Consider the following 22,594-nt stretch of genomic DNA (forward strand, 5'->3'; position numbering starts at 1 on the left):
ATAATAAAAAAAAAGGCTTTGGAAGTTTATTATCTTTGATAAAATCTCAACTGAAAGTGGTGGTCTTTGTATTAACAGCGGCAGAAATGCACAGAACCAAGGGGGGGGGGAAGGCGGTTTTACACTAGACATTAAATTAGGATTAGGGGTGACACAGGATGGAAGGGGCTACCCGAGAGCCAAGTCCAGTGAGAGTTTTGGTAAAGCAACGTTCTGATTAATCAGCTCAGAATGAAGTCTAGGTAAGAAAAGCTTATTTTCCTATACAAAATTACAATACAGAGAACGCATACAATTACAATACAGGGGGGTTTAATTGTTAGTATCTATCAGCTAGAACAGAAATCTCAGAGTAAAAAACTTTATGGAAATTAAAATAAGTCAATTTTCTTAAGCTGTAAAACTTGAGACAAACGCCAAGTTCTAGAAGAGACACTTTCAGATTCTTACCAGAAAATTGATATTTAAAAAAATGAATTTGGTTAGGAAAATGAAGCAAGTTCTTTTAAAACAATTTCACATCCCAATGGGCATAAGTAAAAAGAACTCAACTGCGTGAGGCTGAGAGGTAGAGAGGTATCATTGTAATCACAATCTTCTATTGGTTCCAGGGTTTTTCTGAGGTAATTAGCTGTGTGTCAAGTTGTATAAACAAGAGTATTGGCAAAAGAGCAACATTGACAAATTACACTAATGACCTCTTTCCTCTCATCAATAGGTCCTAAAAACTTAATTAGACGCATCCGAATTAACACTTCCAGGATCTCCAGCAGGTGAAGTGATTGATGAAGGGGTGGTAGCATCCTGCCAGCTGCCATTAGCCTGAAGGTAAAACAAACATCATTTCATTAGATCTTTTAAGAAACTACTTGCAGACAATAAAGTATGCCTTCATATGCTTAAACCTTACAAGTAACAGTGCTTATGAAATCAAATAGTTGTTATTTCCTGGCAAAGAACAGTCCAGGAACATCCCAAAACATCTCCTCCCCACCCCGATTTTACAGTAGCATTCTTACTGCCATCTGTTTGTGGCAAGAATAAACTGAAAACTTCTACTTTCAGCTTTTTCCTGTCCCCACAACAGACATCTCAGGGGGTAGGAAATGAAGTTAATGTTTATTTACAGATCAGTAGCCAATCTCAGGCATGAGTTTTGTTTCTACTAAAGTAATATTTGAGTACATCTTACATCTATGCGCTGCGTCGTGTACAAAGGATTCCCCACAATTGTGTCATATCTTCCTGTCTGGTGTATGACATGATGCAAGGAATCCATCTATAACAAGATCCCACAGAATAACAACAATAAGAGAGAAAAAAAAAAAAGTCAAGTCAAAGAAATGAAGTATTATGAGTGGGATTACCTATTTTATTTTAAAACTTTGAAGTTTTCTTTGCAGCTTCTTGCTATTAACTGAGCTATACTTAACTAGGTCATTAAACAGAATTAGAACCTGGTATCAAGCCTACTGTCACATACAGCTTTTCATAGAACAACTAGGGTTCCTGTGAGAGGAACAAATTCTGTGCAGTTCCAGTGCATTTAGGAATTCATAAGAAAGCTTACAGTGCATCTGACAATACCATTAATCAGAAAAACTACAATGCTACACAAAGTTCTACGTATACAGAGCAAGACTGACTCTAAAATAAGGAAAAACCAGTTCAGTAATGTAAATTTGAAGGATGGAAGAATACCAGTAGGTTAATTTAGATCTTACTCATTTTAAAGGGTCTGGTTGAAACAGAAAACATACATTTGAGCAGGTTTGTTTCTTGACTCATTTCAGCATTTTGACTCTAGTCACTTCTTGCATTCTGGTCAGTGCTAGCTAGAGAACCAAAAATCCATCCTTATCTGATATTAAGAGAATCTAGTTTTAAAAAACCTGCTTACCTGCGACTGCACATTGCCTCCCACTGGGGAGCTCTGGTAGGAAGTCAATGACTGCAAGTTTATAAACGAATCTCCGGAATTTGTCATCTTAAAAGAGCCAGAGGAAGCTTAAGAAAAAAACAAACAAACAAAAACCACTTTGTAATGCAAAAGCATAGATACTGTAGTACTCCTAGAAAAACTAAGTTTAACGGAAAAAGAAATCCTGTGACAGGTTCAAAAAACAATAGCTCATGGTACTTGTCATCACAGGAAATAATTAGAGACTTTTCAAGCAGACACTCTCCTCACTAGCACTCTCGCTTACCTGAATTTGGTGTAGATGGAGAATTTGCCTGGTTGCCTTGAGCCACAACATTTGTTGCATCTACAGCTGTTTTTGCAGCATAAATATTGGCTTCTTCTTGGAACTTCCCCATGTTTTTTTTGTATCGAATTCTTTTGTTACCAAACCAGTTGGAAACCTGGAGACATATATCCCTGTTAGCATTCGATCAAACTAATACATTTACACTGTATTCACAAGTTACTCAAAGGCAGCATTTTAAAGCAGGCTTCAAGCAGAAAACGCACCCTACTAAACCCTTCAGAATAACCTAAATGCTGTGTACTATTTCACAGCAGTGAGTGAAGCCTCTTGCTAGCTACTGGGGACAAAACAACACTATTTAAGAAAAGAAGTCACTTAATTTAACTCCAGATAAAATCCTTCATACCTGTGAAACTGTGATGCCACCTTTCTTTGCTAGCTCTTCTTTGGCCTCTTCACTGGGGTAAGGATTACTCAGATGCGAATAAAAGTATTCATTCAGTACTTCTGTTGCCTGTTTGCTGAAGTTACGTCGTTTACGCCTATCAAAAGAGCACAATTATTCCTACTTAGACCGCGTGACAGAGTAGACCTGACAGAGAACAACAAGCCAGTGGTCTACTCCAAAATATATCCCATTTGAAGGAGAACATAAGAATTGCACGGAATTAATCAGATGTTAATGTCAAAGTAAGCATACTTTAGCAGGCAGAACAGGTGGCAAGTTGTCAATACTTAAACTAAGTCAACACTGGGAATGACAGACTCAAGGCTCCTTATGCAGTCATTGGCATCGAGCAACAAAGAAAGTCCAGACTTAAACATCTGTTATCGCTAGATTGTGTTTTCACAGTACCTTGCATCAAGAAACCGTGAACGCAGGATCATTACTGCCTCGCACGTGCTCTGCTTCAGTTGCATCTGGATGGTGCTGAATTTGCCATGGATTATGTTCACCATGCGCTCTATTTCTTTTGGCGAAATTGGTCTTGTTCTACTCTGTTCCCTAAGCAGGTTCATAACGTGGGTAGTAAACTCACTGCAGGCCTGAAAATAAATACATTTGTATCGACAAACAATAAAATACCCCGGAATTAATTTCCCCAACAAGAATACATATCCAAAAACTTTAGAGGAGTTTCCATGTTTCAGTTTTACTTTTATTTACTCTTACAAAACGCTGCAACAAAGATAAACGAGACATTTATTATCTTTAGTTTGATGTCCAGTCCCTCTATCTTCACCTTACTTCTGTAACACTGAGATAACTTTTCAACCGAATTTGATATCCTTGCATTCATCTGAATTTATTATGCTTCCTGTTCTGTTCTTAAAACCAACACCAAAGGAAAAAACGGTTATTTTTAATTGAGATGATAAAAACTCTTCCATGCAGAAAGATCACCTGTTCATATTTCTCTAGCTCAGAGTGGTATATCTGTCGGATCTGTGACAGCTTGGCCCTGTAGTCAGAGTGTTCAATGCTATTGTCATTTGGACAGCCACCTGATGTTGCTGCTACAGCCATTGGTCCTCCTCTTCCTCTTTTCTCGGGCCCGGAGACACCCTCTGCCAGCAACATGTTATCTAGTCTCATTAGTTGAGCATCGGGGGGATCTTCTTCCTGAATACCACGAATACTTAACACTAGATAAATATAAAGAGGGAATCAAAAGATTATTTCTGAAACAGGAAAGAGCATCCACTTCAGATCTGGTAGAGCATTTAAACACCCTTCACAGGCTTTAGAGGACTTCTTGAGGTCAAGGATAAAAAAGGAAGCAGTAACGAAGCCAGGAGACAGCACATCAGAAGAAAACATCGGTCAGATCGAGAGACATGAAATCACAAGGCGAGTTTTCCAATGCATGCAGATAATAAGACTACTCGGGGTCCTACTAGTTTACACTCCATCCACATTTAGAAATTGTTTTAGAGCTCACGGACTAGCACGCCTGGCAACCTGTAAAAATTAGGAGATTTTTACAGAGCGGCTCACCACCTATCAGCCTGCTGCCTGGCTGCTTGCACGGTCCTCAGCAGTAATCGGTACTGGATTATGAAGACAGACCGCAGTAGGTGGACAAAAGGCCTGAACCACTACAGCTGCTACATTTCCAAGTCCAGGAACTGAAAAGAACACCACACCACTGCAAGCTCCTGCTGAAATCTGTCCACAGGGGACAAGTTTGACCTGGGCTGCTTAATATGCCAAGGACACAATTATAGCGTACAACAACAGACTACGTTTTGTCCTATTAAAATCTGAAAAAATAAGAAAATATGGACGAGAAGCCAGTTTCGTTATGCTTATATCCAACAAAGCCAGACTCTGTGCTCAGATTACTCAAGATTGATTCTGAGCAAATTTGTTTTGAAAACTGAATTTCCCAGTTTTTGACAATTTATCATGAACTCCCTTAAAAAAAAACAAAAACTCGTGAGATACTGAGTCAATTCAGAAAACGCCAAGAGCTCTTTGCCTTTTAATTGGATTTTAATTGCTAGACAATTTTAGTTTAACAAACAGTTGGTCTTAATCTTGTGAAGCTACAAAACTCAAATGACCTTTTCCAAATTTTAATCAGCAGGTTAACAGGAATATTTTATTCCCTACCAAAGCTAAGCACAAAACATCTCTTGTTATGCATAGGTGCTAGTATGAGGGCACGAGAACAATGTATATGTACAGAGACATTTAACGTAGACATTTATAGTAATATTCAGCATTTTATAGGCAAACTAGCACATTTTGAAAAAAAAGCAATGCGCCAGGTGCACAACTTTGAACGCACAAACAGTCTGAACTTACAATCACATTGCTGAACGTGATTTTTTATACTGATAAATATATTATATGATAAAATATTACCATACTTTGCAGGCCATACAGAAATTACTACACAGTTCTGAAGAAAAGAGAGCATTTGGGGTGGCTGCAGATCTTCTCTCTGTCACAACAATCAAGGTCTTCTCCAGGACGCCCCCGAGCTCTTTGCAACCAGAACAAGGTAAAGCAAAAGCAGCTAAAATGTAGCACAAGGGATGGCCGCTAAATATAACTGTTGAACTCCAGTTACAACAACAAGGGAGGTGTCCTGGTTTTGACTGGGATAGAGTCAGTTTTCTTCACAGTATCCGGCATGGCCCTGTGTTTTGGACTTGGAAGGAAAATGGTGTTGATATATATTGCTGACCCAAACTCACCAAAGGGGGGCTGCTGGTGCTCACAGACTGGCTGGGCATCAGTCAGCTGGGTGTGTTTTACATCACTTGGTTTGGTTTTGTGTTTTTTTCCCCCATTTCTTCCCCCCATCCCTTTTCTTTCTTATTGACCTTTCTTTATCTCAACCCACGAGCTCTCACACTTTTCCCTTTTTCAGTTCCCTCCTCCATCTCACTGGGGGGCACTGAGCAAGTGGCTGTGCGGTACTCAGCCGCCTGCCAGGTTAAACCACAACTTGAGGGGCCTGTTAAATATGTAAAACGTTAGTTGATTTTCTAACCATTATGTAATTAAAATGAGAATATCTTAAAAATAATAGCAGACCATCTACAGCATAAACCCGATGGTACCGAATGAACAGGAAACAAAACAGAGAAAGGGCTCTTTTTTCCAGAAGGCCTTGGCACAGCAGAGAATGCTCCTTGTTTTTTGTTTTATTTTTTGACAAAACCCACTTTAAACTGTTTGGACTGGCAAGTGTAAGTCTGGAGGAACGGGTATTTTGGTGTCATGTTCTTGTTTGAATGCGTTTCTGCCAAACACCTTTTTATGCACATTATGATGCATATCAGCATACCTCATGTTGAAGTCAAGCTCCCAGCTGCAGCTTAATTTTATGTCACTTGTCTAATTATGGTAATTAGACATTAGTTATCATCAATTACACATAAGCTCATCTCAAGTTGACTGCTGAAAAGCATGTATAAAGCACTTCCACAATCTCAAGGGAAGAATCCGGTTGGCTGGAAGAATCTGGTAAGCAGCAAGAAATTAGAGAGGAGTTAACTACCACTAACATGCTGTAAACTGCATTTTCAACCCAGTAGTTCAAGGGTTTATTGAATGAACTCCTTCAAAGATGAACAGACCTAAGGATCGATGAATGCAAGCAGCTCAGCTCAGTCCGACCCACTCTCTCGGGTTGATTTCAAACTTTTTTTGGTATAACTGCATCTTAATTTGCCTGACAGATAAAATACAAGTTCTACAGAAATCATTAGCACAGATACTGTCTTTAAAGTAATGCCACCATCTCCTGGAATGGATACCTTGTGCTTGAACTTTATCTTTACCCCTAGCATCTTCACCCGGTGATAGTATTTGTACAGATCATAACTTACATGAGATTCAGTCAAAACTACCTAGTCAGTGAATTCATAACCGTGTTTGCTGCGTGCAGCAGCTGATTCTAATTTCCAAGTACAAGAGCTGCAGTCACTTGTCTACCAACCTCCCAGAGTTGATAATCTCAACAAAGTGACAAAACGGGAGAGTAAAGCCTTTGCCACTGTAGGAATGCCGTGTTCACACCAGCTTCTGCAAGTCTCTTTCGACAGCCTAGCAAGAACAATGCCAGAAGTACGCGCTGTACCAGCAAGCAGTTTGTCAAGGGAGCTTCCTCTGCCCTGTGAGCTCTTGGCATGCTCTGCAGGTCAGGCATCACCCCCTTTCTGCACACAGTCCTGATAGATGGCAAACTCCTGCTGGCATTGTGGCTTCTGTAAAAACTAGACTGGATTAAACAATAAGGATTCCAAAAGGAGAGAGCTTACCACTTTTAACCACGCATCCTAATCGACAGACTTGTTAAACACGCGTGTCCTTACCTACTGATTATTTTCTACTGACTCACAATGCTTAGAAGGCCAGAAAGAAAACTTCCCACTCTCAGCAGCCTTCTGACCATCAGATTTTTGAAGTTCCCACACCACTTTAAGAACATAGCATATGACAGCTCTTTATTAATACTCAGAGCTTTGAGTCAAGACGCTAAAACACTGGAGCATGGGTACAGCAAAAGCATCAGGAAAAAAACAGCTGCTCCCAGCAGCTCTGGCAAAGGCACAAAGAAGCTCAGTAACTATGTAATTCTTTGGCTGCCTTTAAATGCAAGCTTTGAGAAAATACAAATTATCCATTTTATTTCCTACCTGTTGAGAGGACAGCTGAACACTGGGTTTGCCCTTCCACTAAACCAGTTACTGCACAGTTAGTGTTTTATGAAGTCCTCGTGTAATGGTACGTTTAAATATTTCACAATATTTCACTTTTATGAATGCCTAAGAAAACCCTAGACTGGATCAAAACGCCTGAAGAGTCGCTCCTGTCACAAGCACTAATATAATATTGTGCATTCTCTTGCACATCACCTACCAGATATTCATCAAATATGTAAAATAATTATACTAAGCAAAATGAAATTCCCATCATTTCTAATTAATCTTTAATTAAAACACATCACAACCTAAGGTGCTGAAGCCTCACTCAGTATGCAAATGCAATCATTACAATATATTTACATATCATTAATTAAAGATTTGCAGTTCTGTAATGAACTGTACAAGATCAGTGGTACCAAAATAAGTGATGCACACTTTGCTTAGACTTGCTTTCCTTTCCAGGTTTTCCTTCAAAGAGCAAATAATGCAGAAGAGCAAGATAAATGCATCTAGCCGGTATAGAATATACTAAGTCAAAACCAAAAATTGTCATCTTAGGGCCAGAAATGAACAGCCCATGCTGTATTTAGCAGAAAATACCTACGCAGAGTGCAAAGAAGTAGGCAGCTGGGTCCCATGTTGGCCGCCATTAGTTTGCTTTTGATTTTTGCTTGTTTCTTTTTTCAGTGAAAGCACACGAACGCGCCTCGCCAGCACAGCACCAGCGGTGCGAGCAGACAGCACCTTGCACTAATGCTGCGCGTGTCCAGTTCCACAGACCTGCGTGCCTCCTCCTCAATGGCTCAGTTTTCCCCCCAAATGATCCTATCACCTATGTTACACCTGCAAACATTTATCCTATAAATACTGCTAAATACTGACTTGTGATGTTTTATTCAAGGCGAAGGGTTTCCTCCATTTGGCATTCCATGCAGCAAATCAAACTGTTAGGTGAGAAGGCAGCTTTTTTTTTAGTAGCAGGTCACCTTAAAACTGGCTTAAACCATCACAAACCCCTTCCAAACCACTTCTCAGTGCTAGCATAACCCCGCACACACATTACCAAACAGATTTTTCATCCAGCAGCCACAAGAACAATCTTCAGGCATACAAAACACCGCGTTTTTCAGTCAGTTAGGATACCGGCTTCCCAAGAATCCCAGCACAGAGAATGACAGCGCTGTTGGTTCAGCTGGTCTCAAGGCATTGTAACAGGAGAGCACTTTCTCAAAATTCAAGGCAGTCTTGCTCACTCAGAGAGAGGGAGGGGGAGAGAGAGAGAGAGAGGAAAGCGAATTGAAACAGAAGACAAAAGCCAGCAGGGCTCCGAGTGCTGAGGAACAAGGCACAGCTACGTAAGAATGTCAACAAACCCAGCAACAAAGAGAAAGCGTCTTCTTCGGCCACACCGTTTGCCAAGTTTTATGACCGAATCAAAAGGTACCCATTGAACGAACCGAGCCGAGCGCCAGCACATTAAAAGGAAGGCCAGCGGATTGCAGCTAGCAACGGCAACAAAAAAAAAAGAGAAAGAAAAGGCAAGGGGAGGCACGGAATGTGTTTGTGGAGTACCACAGGTCAGAAATACAGGATCTGGGTCCCACTGTGCAGCGTGTTCCACAAAAGTGCGCAGAAACACACTTTCCCTGTGCCAAAGGGCAGCAAGCCCCATCACAGCCCAGCATTCCCTTAGCACAGTACAGCCAAGACCTCCAAAATGTAATATCCAGCACCGAAAGCATGCATCTTCCACACTACAGACATTTAATTCTGATTTTTATTACAGAGTTAGGCCATGCTTGAATTCAGATAGCTTGAATCATATATCTGAAGCGTAACCCAACCAGCAGCACACCAAAGTCCTATTTGCTGCATAGATTAAAAATGCTCCTGCTCCTGTGAGTTCCCAAAAAAAAAAAACTAAGTAGGATTTATTGGATTAGATGCCTCTTCAAATAGCTCCATATGCTCTAGGCATACATAGTTAAGACCTACCTGAAAACAAAATACCCATTTTCCCCATAACTGAATAGTTTAAAATGAAAAAATATATAAATATATAATTTTAGAGGAAAAAATAGGGCTTGAACAATTACAAAATGTGGCCAAATCCGAGTCATTTGTATTTTTTTTAATTAATATACTGCTGTTGGGCAGAATTTTTCAGCACCTTTCAGCTGGCTGCCCCTTGCAAAGGCGTACGGCTTATCCTGAGCTATTGTGAATGATACTAGCACTCCAACAAAGGACGAAAAGAAAGATGGGGGGGAGGAACATGTTTTAAACTGATTTCAGAGCTAGAAAAGAAGCTTGTGTGCCTGGGTCACAAAGAAAGCCCAAAACCTTGTGCTACAGTATGTCCAGGCTTTTGTTTGCTTGAAGCCGTAACATCTGCTCCCCATAATTTAAATAAGGAATAGACAGACCATCAGACATTCAAAAACCTATGAGACCAAAACAAATCCAGCATAACCGGGATATCAGAGCCTGTTCCTGCAAGTGCATTTAGCTCGGAGAAGTCACAGCTTCAATCAATAAAGCCCAGAAGGCAGCTTTCAACGCAGAAAGGAAAATCAGATGAAAGACCCTCTTTTAAGGATACCGGCACTCAAAGTACAGACAGAAAAGCAGATCCAGACAGCACACTCACACTTACTCCTCCGTTTTTCTTCCGAAACAAACTGCTACCGTGAGAATGGGATATATGCAACCAAACCCTAAAAAGGGGACATCAACGTCTGCCTCAAAGCTGCCTCGGATGACAAGGGCAGCACAGAGGACATAACCGTATGGTCTTTATTTGGCGGCGTTACGAAATGTACTGCAAGGTGCAATACACTTTTAGAAGAAATAATGCAAACACAGGTTGAGGTTGTCAAGCATTAATACAGCTAGAAGCTGAAAAAGCACCAGTTTAGTTGCAGATAATGAAAACAGATGTTTTCTTTTAAAAAAATCAAAGTTCACTACACCTTACAGAAATTAGATATTCAAGCAACGTTGCTTAAGAGGTTATGTATGAGTGTACACTGAGTGATCCAAAATTGAAATCCGTTTGCTCCCGATGCTTCTGCTCTTCAAAAAGACAGTTGCATGATACACCCAACAATTCCACTTCCCGCCACTTCTGTGTTTTCCAGTGTCCCAAAGCTTTCTCTCTTACTGTCTCCTTTCCTCTGTAATACAATTATTTGTCAACTTAGAACTCTTACTACCACTGCAGCTTTGGTACCAATTCCTTAAAGGAAAACAAAAAAAAGCACAACAGCACAGTAACATTATTCAGGACAGTCCAGGTATTTTGCCAGGTATCAAAAAAGAAAAAAAAAAATCTATAGATTTCCTCCCTCAGCACAAGCAAAACACTTGTGCAAAACAAACAAACAGACATTGTTTTCTCCAAATGAAAACACTAACAGCATTATGAAAAACAAATCAAAACAATTCCCAGCTTGCAGAACACTATTAATCCCCAAAATAGCCTTCAGTAGTAGAACCAATAAGGGAAAATCTGGGCCACATTAAACAAGAGCAAAGCTAATCACCGACTGTTGGTTGGGTTGGGTTTTTTTTTTGCAAGTTGAAACCAGAAGAGACACCAACGCACCTGTTTTTTCCTTGATCTCACACAGCACGCTGAAAAGAGCAGGCTTCATTCTGTGGCAGTTCAAGGCATGTTTTCTGAAATGAAAGAAGAAAGAGTGAGTGAATGCCAACAGGGAACACAGAGAAGATGCCAAGGCTTGCAGAGAACTGGATCGTGCTTCAGTAATAGCAGGTTAGCATCCAAGATTAAGAAGTACATTTGCAAGTTCTGGTGATATATTTCATTTAAGTGCTATACTCATTCATCACGGGGAGCAAGCTGTCATAAAAACACACAGGCCTTTAAATTCAGAATTTTGCACAGCTTATATGAACCATAAGCAACTTCAGCTCTACCAAAAGAGTATTTTATGTGGGGGCAAGAAGTGCAGTCTTCACAGAATTACATCCCTTGCTTAGTTGAAAACAAACGTGAAGTGTGGAGAGCAGCACATAAGAGAGGAAGCTGAAGTTGCTCACAAAGGGTGAGCAGCATTTTCCACAGATACCGGCTGTTATCAATTTTAAACAGCAGCCAGCAGGTAGGTGCCTCGCTTGGTTAGTGCCTCGCTTCCACTAACTGGCAGTGGGAAGAAGTGCCTAGCTGCAACATACGCCTCAGCGAGTCTCTTTTGCTTCTCCTGACCTCTTTTGTACTTCAGAAATAATATTTAAATCACCCTCGCGCCTAGGTTTCAATGCTTTTGATGGTTTTTATATAAACAAATTGGCCTTCGGTCTTGCACATCAGCCAGTTCTCAGGCTATTGGCAAAAGCACAAACACAGGTGCCCAGCTTCAGCTTCCTCACAAGCTTGCACCAATAACATTTACAGCAACTGAACCGCCAGTGAACGTCAGAGCACTGGCTTTTAACAAAAACAGCAGAAGCTGAAGTCAATTGGCCGGTTTCGTTCGTTACACGGCCGAAAGAAGCATAAACCCAGTTCATCTATATAGATGTTTGATAATATCAACCCAAAGACAAACAGCCTGAGAACAAAGGCAGCTGAGAAGACAGCCTAGTGGAGTCTATTGTCCTTGCCTGATGAGGGAAAAAAAAAAGGGGAGGGGGGTTAGGGGGGGAAGGGAAAGGGAGAGAGAGGGAAAATGAACACTAAGCCTCAAGACTGTACTCTCCACCTGGGTTTAAAAAGCGGTGCTTTACGTACAAGGCAGGAGGGTAGAGATACTAGAGCCAAGAAGCTTCCCAGGAATCACTGCATAATTAATAACGCCTCTAACTCTTGTCAAGAGCTGTAAGTTGATAAGGTAACACGTTTAATAGCAGCGATGAACTTATCCTTGCTACATTAATTTTCTCTAAATCAAACTTTGACCCAAGCTTTCATCTTACGGTTTAAAAATCCGAGTTATGTGCACTGAAAGAACTGAAAGAACTCAGGAGAACCCTCGGACATTCAAACATACATATAAATAATACAAACAAAGTACAGCAACATGCATTTTTAATACAAAAGAATAAAAGTAATGCCCAACAAATAAAGCCGTTAATCATAGCAATGCTGTTCCACTGAGGTATGACAAGTCCCAAATCCCCATTCGTGTCCCTGGAGCAATGGGTTTAAAACCAGGCCCCAGTTTTACTTTCTCAGCATTAAGTCCTCTTAAGGACATGCAGGTTTTCTGAGTAAACCAAACAAACTTCTTGTCCAGAATACAAAAGCCTCTGTTATGCACATAGACATGAAAATATGGTAAAGGCACTGTAAAATTTTGGGGCCTTCAAAGTCTGCCGTGCTTCCAGTATATTTTGACCGCATTTTTAAGACAATGAGTGCAGATAAAGTAACATCATTTAAACAAAGTTCAAGCCATTTTTCCAAGCCCGTTCTTCAACTGTTATTTGGATCTGAAGTTCCCGACAAATTTCTTTTGCTCTCAATTGCCTTAAATATGAGGCTGTAAGAGCTGCAATTTTCTTTTATGCTACCTATAGGCCATTCTCCTCCTAGAGAAACTATACGGGAGCTGCACACAGTTACTTCTGAGATCTGGTGCCAGGTAGAAAAGAAAATCATACTTGAGCGTTGGGATGACTTCCTGCATTACCAGTGGTCATATGCTTGACCCAGAGCAAGCACCGCTTTCAGGTGTCATTTCCCTACACCCTGCAGTTGAAAGTTACCTGGAAGAGTTTTCTTTAAGAACAAATGATGACCTTTGTTGAAAGGACCACTTTTGCTTATATTCAGACAACCCACTCGAACCGCCAGGAGCCTAGCATCTGCCTGGGCTGCGTCAGTCACTGACAGCATCCGACAGCAACAGGTGTACCTGAATAGGGCTAAAACTTCAGGCAAAAATAAAAAAATCAAGCCGCTAGTTATCGGCACCATTACAACCGGATCCGATGGGGAAAACTGGGGGCAAGCAGAGAGGGTCAACTGCGCAGAATGCCTGGGCTTCACAGCGGAAAGTCCGAGCAGCACGCGACTGACTGGAAGAGGAGGCCAGAAAACCATGTCGCCGATTTCATAAGCCCGCTCTGTTACAGTCTCCACCTTCTTCCAAACTGCCTCATCATCGGGGCTGCCCACCTCTCGTAACCAGCACACGCCAAGTAAGCAAAGCATGTAATTACACAGCGCCAATCAGGGCCAGACGTACCTCTAGGGCAAAGAGAATACACGAGAAGATGCTGAATTATGGTGATTTCTTTGCAGCACGTTATGTTATTCTCTGCAATTATTTACATCCCAACGAGGTCAACGAGACACTACAGCGTGTCCAGGAAAAGAACGAATACAATTCTTTTCCCTTTTAATGTGGTTCTAGGGAAACTCAGAGCAGCGAGGAGGCGGTGACAGATCTTTGGGTGCAGCTGCCCCCTGGCACCTTGCACCTGCACCGGGCCGGGCTCCCTCCTTCCCTGCCAAGCAAACCGTGATCGAAGCGCCAAGCGCCTCGACACTCAACGGCAGCCACCGCTTCGCCGCTCCAGGTCTTGGTGCCACCATGCAGAACAACCCCAGTTTTACTGGGGGTGGTGGCTACAGTCCGAGTCCGAAGCCCAAACGTGAATTTGTTAGTGGGCTATACTGAAAAGGAAGGGGTCTGAGAAGTAGAAGTGAAGAACCCGCGTGTCCTCCAGGCGCTCCATCCAACTATTCAAGCACATCCCAGCGGAGGAGAAGCAAGGATGCAGGAAGACGTGGGGAACTTTGTGCCTCCGGACCCCGGCTCCCCACCAAAGAGCCTTTAACGCCGACGAGCCCAGCACAGGACCACGGCACATCCCGAGCCGGACGGGACCCCGGAGGAGCAGACCCCAAACCCCAGCAGCGTTTCCAGGCGGCGTTCAGCGGCCGTGCCCCCCAAGCTCTCAGACCCAACAGCCCCCCCCCCTCCGACTCCTATCGCGACATCCCCGACACGACCCAGCGGCCCCCGGCCCCCAGCTGAGTCACGGCACCGGGCTGCGGGGGAAGGCGACCGGCACCCACCCGAGCCCCCCCCACCGCCGTACCGGGGGTGTCGGGGGGGGGGGGGGAACCCCGGGGCCCTCCCCACCCACCGGGGCCGCTCCCTCCCCACCGCCGCCGCCACGGGCCCGCCGCAGGCCCGCGGTACCTGGCCTGGGCCTCGTCCAGGCTCTGGTCGGTGATGGCCATGATCTGCTGCAGGACATCGCCCGTGTCGTGAGGGGCGGGCGGCGGCCCCGGCGGCGGCGCAGCGGCCGGATCCCCGGCGGCGGCGGCGGCGGCGGCTCCTCCGGCGGGCGGGATGCCCCCGGGCAGAGCCACCCCGGCTCCGTGAGCGGCCGCCGCCGCCGCCGCCACCAGCAGCCGCGCCGGGTCCTCCATGGCGGCGGGGCCGGGGCCCCAACGGCTGCCACACAACAGGGCCGCGGCGGCCGCAAGCCCACCCCCGCCGGGCCGCTCCGCCCGCCGCGACGTGGCCCGCCCCTACCGCCGCCCCTCCAACCCCCCCCGGTGGCCGCCGTCCCCTCCCCGGTGGCCGCCGTCTCCTCCTCAACCGCCGCCGAGCTCCGCCCCGGGCTCCTCCGCCGCCGCCTCCCGGCCGGCCTCGTCCTGCGCGACCCCCCCCCGGCGCCATCACGGGGCTGGCCCCTGAGGCCTTCCCTGTCACCGGGCTTCTCCCCGGTGCTGGAGAACGGCAACGGCACCCCGCAGGGCGATGGCCCCTTGTCCCCAGCCCCGGTGTCCCCCTCCCCAGTGTCCCCAGCCCCGGTGTCCTCCTCCCCGGTGTCCCCCCCGGTGTCCCCGGTATCCCCCTCCCCGGTGTCCCCAGCCCCGGTGTCTCCCTCCCCAGTGTCCCCATCACCGGTGTCCCCAGCCCCGGTATCCCCCTCCCCGGTGTTCCCAGCCCTGGTGTCCCCAGCCCCGGTATCCCCCTCCCCGGTGTCCCCAGCCCCGGTGTCCCCAGCCCCAGTATCCCCCTCCCCGGTGTCCCCATCGCCGGTGTCCCCAGCCCCGGTATCCCCCTCCCTGGTGTCCCCATCGCCGGTGTCCCCCTCCCCAGTGTCCCCAGCCCCGGTTTGGCCTCCTCCCCAGAGCGCTGTGCAGAGGAAAGGGCTCTGGGAGTGCTCATTGATGCTCGCCTGACCACGAGCCAGCAGCGTGCCCAGGTGGCCCAGAAGGCCATCGGCATCCTGGCTTGTATCAGGAACAGTGCGGCCACCAGGAGCAGGGAGGTGATCGTCCCCCTGTGCTCAGCTCTGGTGAGGCCGCACCTCAAGTGCTGGGTTCAGTTTTGGGCCCCTCGCTTCAAGAAGGACATCGAGGCGCTGGAGCGTGTCCAGAGAAGGGCTACGAGGCCGGGGAAGGGCCTGGAACAGAAGTCCTGTGAGGAGCGGCTGAGGAAACTGAGGGTGTTTGGTGTGGAGAAGAGGAGGCTCAGGGCAGACCTCATTGCTCTCTACAACTCCCTGAAAGGAAGGTGTGGGGAGCTGCGGTCAGCCTCTTCTCACAGGTAACCAGTGATAGGACCAGAGGCAACGGTCCCAAGTTCCCCCAGGGGAGGTTCAGGTTGGAAATTTTGAGAAGTTTCTGCTCAGAAAGAGCGGTCAGGCGTTGGGACGGGTTGCCCAGGGAGGTGGTAGAGTCACCGTCCCTGGGGGTGTTCAAGGAAAGGTTGGGCGTGTTGTTTGGGGACATGGTTTAGTGGGTGACATTGGTGGTAGGGGGGCGGTTGGACCAGATGATCTTGGAGGGCTTTTCCAACCCTTATGATTCTATGATTCTTCGTCAGTGTAGCGATGGCTTAGGCTTTAAACTAAAAGAGGGAAGATGATTCTATGATTCTTCATCAGGGGGTGTAGCGATGGCTTAGGCTTTAAACTAAAAAAGGGAAAACGTAGATTAGACACGAGGAAGAAATCCTTCACCATGAGGGCGGTGAGGTGCTGGAACCAGTCTCCCAAAGGAGCTGCAGATGTCTGGCCCGTGCCCAAGATCAGGCTGGATGGGGCTTTGAGGGGTCGTGCACGTGGCAGGGCTTGGAATGAATCTTTAAGGTCCCTTCCAACCCAAACCGTTCTGTGCTTTTATGATTCCCCAGAACCTGTCAGGAGCAAATTCATGCCATGTGTCAGTGCGACAATCAACCATTTTACAAAACTGTATTCAAATAAGCTGCGGGATTCACCAGCTAAACGTCCCCTAATTTGTCTGGAATCACAGTAAGCAATCTAAACATGCAAATCCGCACTTAAATGGGATGCAAGGATTTTGGAAGTGTTCGAGAGGCATTTGGATAATGCCCTCATTCCTTTAACTTTTGGTTAGCCCTGAAGTGGTGAGACAGTTGGACTTGGTCTTTGAAGATGCCTTCCATCTGAACTGTCCTATCCTGTCCTGTCCTGTCCTATCCTTTGCTAAGCTGCCTTGGTTTTCACACACACCTGATGTCAAGCCAAGCATTGAACAATCAATACTTCATCCCGATTCTCCACTGTTTGTACTCAAAAGAGATGAGAATGATTCCGATCAATGTTCATGGAGTCCCATCAGTAAGAATCACAGCTGAGGGAGGAATTAGATTATATATTTTTCCTTTGTTACTATTCACTTTTTTAAGTAACCTGAGGAAATTGCCTCACCTTGAACTAGTTTATTCTGCCCAGTTGGTACTAAACTACCAGTTTCCTGAAACACCACCACCACGAGCACCAAATGGCACCAGAATCGACATCTTCCATCAGCAGGCAGCACAGAGGGCAGCCTGGCCTCAGCTGCGACTTTGTCATACTCACTCATGGCTTTGTGACCTTGGAAATGGGCTTTAATGTGACCGCACGCAGATCTACACTTGCAGAGGCTCCAGCACCAAAGCTGATGCAGATCTCACGTGCTTGCAGCTGGATAAGGTTTGCAGCTACTTTGCAGGGTAGGAAAAGTTGCTTCTTGCAGAGGGTCACCCAGACAGCTTTGTATGAAGCCTGGGCACCTTCCTAGGCTGCTACTTTAAAGTCATAGCATTATATCCAGACCTAGGGTTGAGTAAAAATATAATTTTAACAGAGGAAAAAATGCAGATTTAGATTATGTATTTCCATGCTTATGTGCAAGCACAGAGCTCTCTGACTGTCAGTTGTCGTTTATCATCTTTTTCAAAGTTTTCCCTCCCAGTAGTGTAATGTGCTTCCAGGATTTATGTCCCTTTACAGCTGCACTTCAAGTAGAAGCATCTTCCATGCTCCCGATTGCTAACGATCCAATGCTTGAATCTTCACCTCATAGCCAAGGGTAATTTAGTGTTCAGTGTTGCAGTTTTAGAGCTGTTTAAAATAACAATGATATCAATTCTGCAAATACTAAACATTGCAAGCAGGCGCTCAACGTTCCTCTGCTGCTTCAGGACACGAAATCCGGATCCAACCCCTCCGTCAGATGCCTGGAACCCTGGTCTCTGCATCAGCCTGGAACACCAGCCTCTCTGACTGCTCAGCAAAACCTTGGTAAAGAAAACATTCCCTCCTAGACAAGATGATGAATGATGAATGTGCTGCAGAGTGATCTGGAGCTTCCCCTCTGGGGATGTTCCACGCGGAGCAAGTGCAGCGTATGGGCAATTGTTCAGCTGAAGTAGCTGAGCTCTGACAACATTAAAGCACCTTTTCCGTTTCTCCAAAGCTAGCACATGGAAGTTGTTGAGCAAAAAGTTTATTAAAAGTGGCAATTGCGGTAATGGGCAGGGTCCTTCTTATCACCCTGCTGCAAGCCCCGAGTTCACCACACCTCGATTGCCTCAGCTTTCAGAAGCAGTGACACGGTTTTATTTCTGCACCAGGCTCCTACTTAGGGACCTTTTATTCTTGGAGTTAAGCAGAACGAGTCCAGCGCTTGCTTCATTGCTCTTTTTGATGAGTGACCACAGATAATGATCCTCTTTCACCAGATAACTCCAGAAAAGATACAATGACTGTGACAAGTATTTTACATCCAGCCTTAATCCTATTTGATAGCAACTTCGCTCCTCTCCCTCAGAGGGAAAAGGTCTAATTGATTTAGAGGAAGGAGGATGGATGACCGTGGCTGGCTCAGCCCTGTGCTGCAACGAAAGACTTCATTTCCGTAAAAATTAATGGTGATGACATGAAGAGGGTGTCTCTCCACTAAATTTTTAAAGCCTTGTTGATGCTGTTAATTCTGGCACTTTAGTGTTTAACAGCTCAGAAGACTATACACACACACACGCATTTTTAAGGAACGAGGGGACTGAAAGCATTTAACATATTTGTTAATACCTGTGTTTTGCTGATATCTTTTGGAGGGAGGCTGAGAGAAGTACACCATAGGTGGCTCTTCTGATCAGCAAGCAACTGAGAGCAGGAAGAAAATCTTCCAGAATTACCAAGGAGGGAAAACTCCTCCTCCTCCCGTTCTCAGTTTAGCTGACTCTCCCCTATAACCCCATATACTTAAACCTACTGCTAAAACTAGAATCAAAAGTTTTAACATACCACTGCTCCTGGGGGGCAACTATTGTATCTAGAAAAACAGGCAAAAAATGTCACTTTAGAAAGTTTCCAAGAACTTGCCCTATCAGCAAACGCAAACATGTAAGTACTGAGTTCCCAGAACTCTGCTGGCCTCTGTACAGATCGTGAAGTCTTGTTTCCAGGCAGAGCCTTACCTTTCTCTTCGTATCGGTGCATTTATTGATTGAACTGACTGAAGCCTTAAATCCGAGGGGAAAACAATAACCCCCCTTAAGACTCTCAATCGACCTGATCTTTGTGTATTTATCTTTAAAAAAAATCGTTGGGCGGTGTTTGGACCATAACCAGCATTAATGTCCAGAAACAGAGCAGCTTCTTGCTGTTTTATTACACACACACGCACATATATATATTTATATATATAGTTATAGTTATGGTATCCCATTTACAGTGATTACAAAGCTTCCAAGCTAAAGCAACCCTAGCTTGACCCCTCTCTGGATCCAGTTGCACGTGGATGATGCTTACATTTCCAAACAGCACTTTTGCTCACCCTAATGCTTTCTACCACATTTCAAGATTAGCACCAAAGTGCAGCTTATATGTTAAAATTTCCAAATATGAATAATTCAAACTGAGCTTTAACATTTACATATGAGGAGAACCAAAATTTATTCTGGTTCCTGACTTCAGGAATGTTACGGTATGTTTTTTGCCTTAATTATGGCAATGGTATGTTATGGTTTTTTGCCTTATGGTATGTTTTTTGCCTTAGTTATTTCAGGTCAGAAGTTTTAGCTAAAACTCCAGTGGAATTATACAGAGAACGTCACGAACAAGGAACAACTTACTTGGAAAGGCATCATAGTGAAAGTAAGAGGATGAAAGCAGGTGAGAAAGAGCAAAGCAAGGATAAAAATGACAGTGAGAGGAAACAAACACTGCAAGTCCCTGGGCTGTGGTTTCGCTCAGGTCAACCCCTCCTCTTCGTTACCCTAGCTGGGATCAGCAGGCTGGCCCTGCTCACCAGAACGCGTGTAAACGCTCAGCGATCATCCCGCAGCACAACTTCTTGGTGGAATTCCACAGCATCTGGGGATCTTCCATCTGCTCCAATGTTGTAACGGATTTAGAACTCATTTTAGGCACCTGCCCGGCTCAGTATGACAGTGACCCCCTGCTTTGTGATGCTGAGCACGTGCATGTGTTTTTTCAGGCTTTATTGCAAGCAGCATCTTTCATAAAACACTTGGGCCAAGTCCAGTTCTGAGTAACACCCATTAAGAGCCCAGAGAAGGCAAAACCCAGCTCCATGCATTCACACCTGTCAGGTTTTCACAATGAGAGAACTAATTTTCCCATGTCACAGGGTTGAATGTTTATGACCCTGTGGCTCTCTGAGTACTTGGGGAATGCTGACTGATGAGATATAGAGCAAGCACCGCTGAAGAACTGCTGTATTTCTCAGCCTTTTGCTAAAATGATTAATAAACCATCTTTTCTCGTTCACGGGCTGACTATAGGGGTAAAGGGAGCTGGATTAAAAGATGACAAGAAATTAAATTGTCTCGCAAAAGTTCTTGCTGATGCAGCCAAGGGAACAGGGAGAGCTGTCTCCAGCTCTCTGATAAATCGCCCTGTGCATTTCGATAGGAAATGGACTCGGGTATAATTAGCAAGTGAATTCTCTCCTGTCAGCACAAAAAAAAAAGGGGGGGTGGGGGAAGAGTTCATTTTAAAACTAAAGCCAGGACTTCACATGTCAACCGACAATTTATAAACTGAGCCTGAAACCCACAGAGCATAAAATTCACAGGGAGATTCACCCCCGCTGTAATCCATGCCTTATCTCTCGGCATTTCCATAGCAAGAGCTGAAGCCCAAACAAATGTTTGTGTTGTGATGGGATTAGATGAGCTGCTAGACAAGCAATCGCTGCTTTTCACAGTCATGAGCTCCCTCTGGAGAAAGAAAAACAGCTCAGTTTGGGAAGGAAACTTGACCCTGGCTGTGTCACAGAGTCCACCTGGACAAAGAATGGGCTTGCTTGTAAGGGCAGTGCCCATAAAATGGGTAAATTATATGTACACGTGCAAGAAGATACCTGCACTCCATCCCTGTATGCTGTTCATTCATACAAACATCAGCTTTGCTCTCACATCTGCATCTATCAGCACATGGACTGGGTTCCACTGATAACATTTTTTTTTCCTGCCAGAGGTTTCGCTCAGCCCCGAGCCCAGCAGGGAAGCTGTAGGAACCAAGCTCAGCGCCTCAACAAACTGTCCAGCCCCTACACTTGCATCCCACCGACAGCACGGGTGGCACAGCCCCCCGGGCAGCATTCGGAGTAATCAGAGTAGTAAAAAGTGCCAACAAAGCACCGAGTTATTCCCCAGCTAGCTACCAACTTCAAGAGCATAAAGCATCAGCTTCAGTTTTCTGGTCTCTCTGCTCTTGGGCTTCTACTGGGAAGTTTTACAAGAACACCAGTACCAAGTCGAGAAGATCTGCGGCCAGAAGCAAGTGCTGGGGTAGGGGATAATGCATTTCCGTTATGAACATCTAATGTAAAGGAAAAATAATGAAAAAAAGCTTTCTTACTACATCAGAAGAGAAGTTTTATGTGCGGATGATGCACCGCAATAAGTATCTGACATTATGACTCACACACTCTAATAGTTTTGATCCAGATGAAGCCATCGTGAGACACTTTGTGGCGTGGTTGGTCCGCGTGCTGGCTGTTAGCACAGCACTCGTCAGGAGCAAGATGAAAGAACTGAGAGAACCCAAAAGGATTTCGTTGGTCTCCGAGTGGTGTCAGAGCCTCACGGGGCGCAGCGCATGCACAGCGTGGGCCCTCCTGGCCCTAAAAACACGGCCTTGTGAAAACCCTGTGTGCTAGATGGTAAGTGATAAAGATGGCTATGCGAAAACCCTTAGTATTAGGTTCCTCTCCTGGATGGGGTTGAACAAGGTCTGTTTTGCCAGAGCACAGCCAATTTCTGGCAGAGACGGGGCTCCAGCAGCCTGCCCTCACCCCATAACACAGCAAGGAGCACCAGGAGTTACACACCCGTGTTATGAAATCCAGCTCACAGCGAGCCCGGTGGACAAGCCCCCTCCAGTGGCTATTTACTCCAGCATTTCTAAAAGTGGGGACAAGTTCCAGGAAAACGCCTGGTGCAGGTGAGACGAGAGCTGCCCAACTCAGCAGGCTGTGGCTGTACAAGTCTCCGGGGACAGCTGGCTGCCAAGGCTGTGCATCCCCTCCTCAGGGGAGGAGAAGGGACGGGAAGCACCAGGCAGAGACCAGAAAACCCACGGTGAAAGAAAGGCCTGATGAAAGAAAAGCTTGCCCTGCATTGCCTCCCGGCGGAGAAAAGCTACAGCACACTGCACACAGCTGCTTTTCCAACCAGGAAGGGGCCCGACGAGCTACTGCGAGGAGAATCTTACACTCACCATTTCCAAGCACCGTCCGTAAAGATCCCCGTGCGCTCTGGAGAGCTGCATCCCGCTGTCACACTGCTCCTGTGGCTGTTCACACACGTCCTGGGGCTTCAGCCTCAAATTGCTCACGTATCCCCGGCTGCTGCCTGCTGCAGTGGCCCCGGTGACACCAAGCAGAGCTACAGCAGACGAAGACGTTTGCACAGCCCACGCAGCGCTGCTGATGCAGGGCACCACTGGCACCCCCAGGGTAC

The 22,594-nt window shown here is 45.5% G+C and overlaps 1 protein-coding gene and 1 long non-coding RNA gene across 3 annotated transcripts; one reads left to right on the forward strand and one right to left on the reverse strand.

Moving 5' to 3' along the window:
- Nucleotides 1-12: 12 nt before the first annotated feature.
- PBX4 (PBX homeobox 4) lies at nucleotides 13-14,840 on the reverse strand. Of its 2 annotated transcripts, XM_066986506.1 has the most exons (10): nucleotides 14,555-14,619; nucleotides 10,984-11,057; nucleotides 8,440-10,552; nucleotides 3,616-3,857; nucleotides 3,067-3,257; nucleotides 2,617-2,752; nucleotides 2,208-2,364; nucleotides 1,901-2,007; nucleotides 1,193-1,279; nucleotides 13-822 (listed from the first exon to the last, which is right to left on the reverse strand). In XM_066986506.1, the coding sequence occupies exons 3-10, from the start codon at nucleotides 8,483-8,485 to the stop codon at nucleotides 730-732; spliced, it is 1,059 nt and encodes a 352-aa protein (XP_066842607.1). In that variant the 5' UTR covers nucleotides 8,486-10,552; nucleotides 10,984-11,057; nucleotides 14,555-14,619; the 3' UTR covers nucleotides 13-729. The 2 variants fall into 2 exon arrangements, with proteins under 2 accessions (XP_066842607.1, XP_066842606.1); XM_066986505.1 differs by lacking the exon at nucleotides 8,440-10,552 and having other exon boundaries at nucleotides 14,555-14,840.
- On the forward strand, nucleotides 11,024-21,848 carry LOC136788278 (uncharacterized). Its single transcript, XR_010827153.1, has 3 exons — nucleotides 11,024-11,154; nucleotides 19,663-19,778; nucleotides 21,106-21,848. It is a non-coding gene; the product is annotated as an uncharacterized lncRNA (long non-coding RNA).
- The last annotated feature ends 746 nt before the right edge of the window (nucleotides 21,849-22,594 follow it).

The sequence above is a fragment of the Anser cygnoides genome, chromosome 34 (assembly GCF_040182565.1).
Source record: "Anser cygnoides isolate HZ-2024a breed goose chromosome 34, Taihu_goose_T2T_genome, whole genome shotgun sequence".
NCBI classification, from domain to species: Eukaryota; Metazoa; Chordata; class Aves; order Anseriformes; family Anatidae; genus Anser; species Anser cygnoides.

Coding starts and splice junctions, on each gene's coding strand:
- PBX4 (XM_066986505.1), bottom strand. CDS start 14,787: ATGGAGGACCCGGCGCGGCTGCTGGTGGCGGCGGCGGCGGCGGCCGCT. Junction 2,753..3,066: donor TCACGGTTTCTTGATGCAAG/GTACTGTGAAAA, acceptor CTCTTTTGATAG/GCGTAAACGACGTAACTTCA. Junction 1,280..1,900: donor GAGGCAATGTGCAGTCGCAG/GTAAGCAGGTTT, acceptor ATCTTGTTATAG/ATGGATTCCTTGCATCATGT.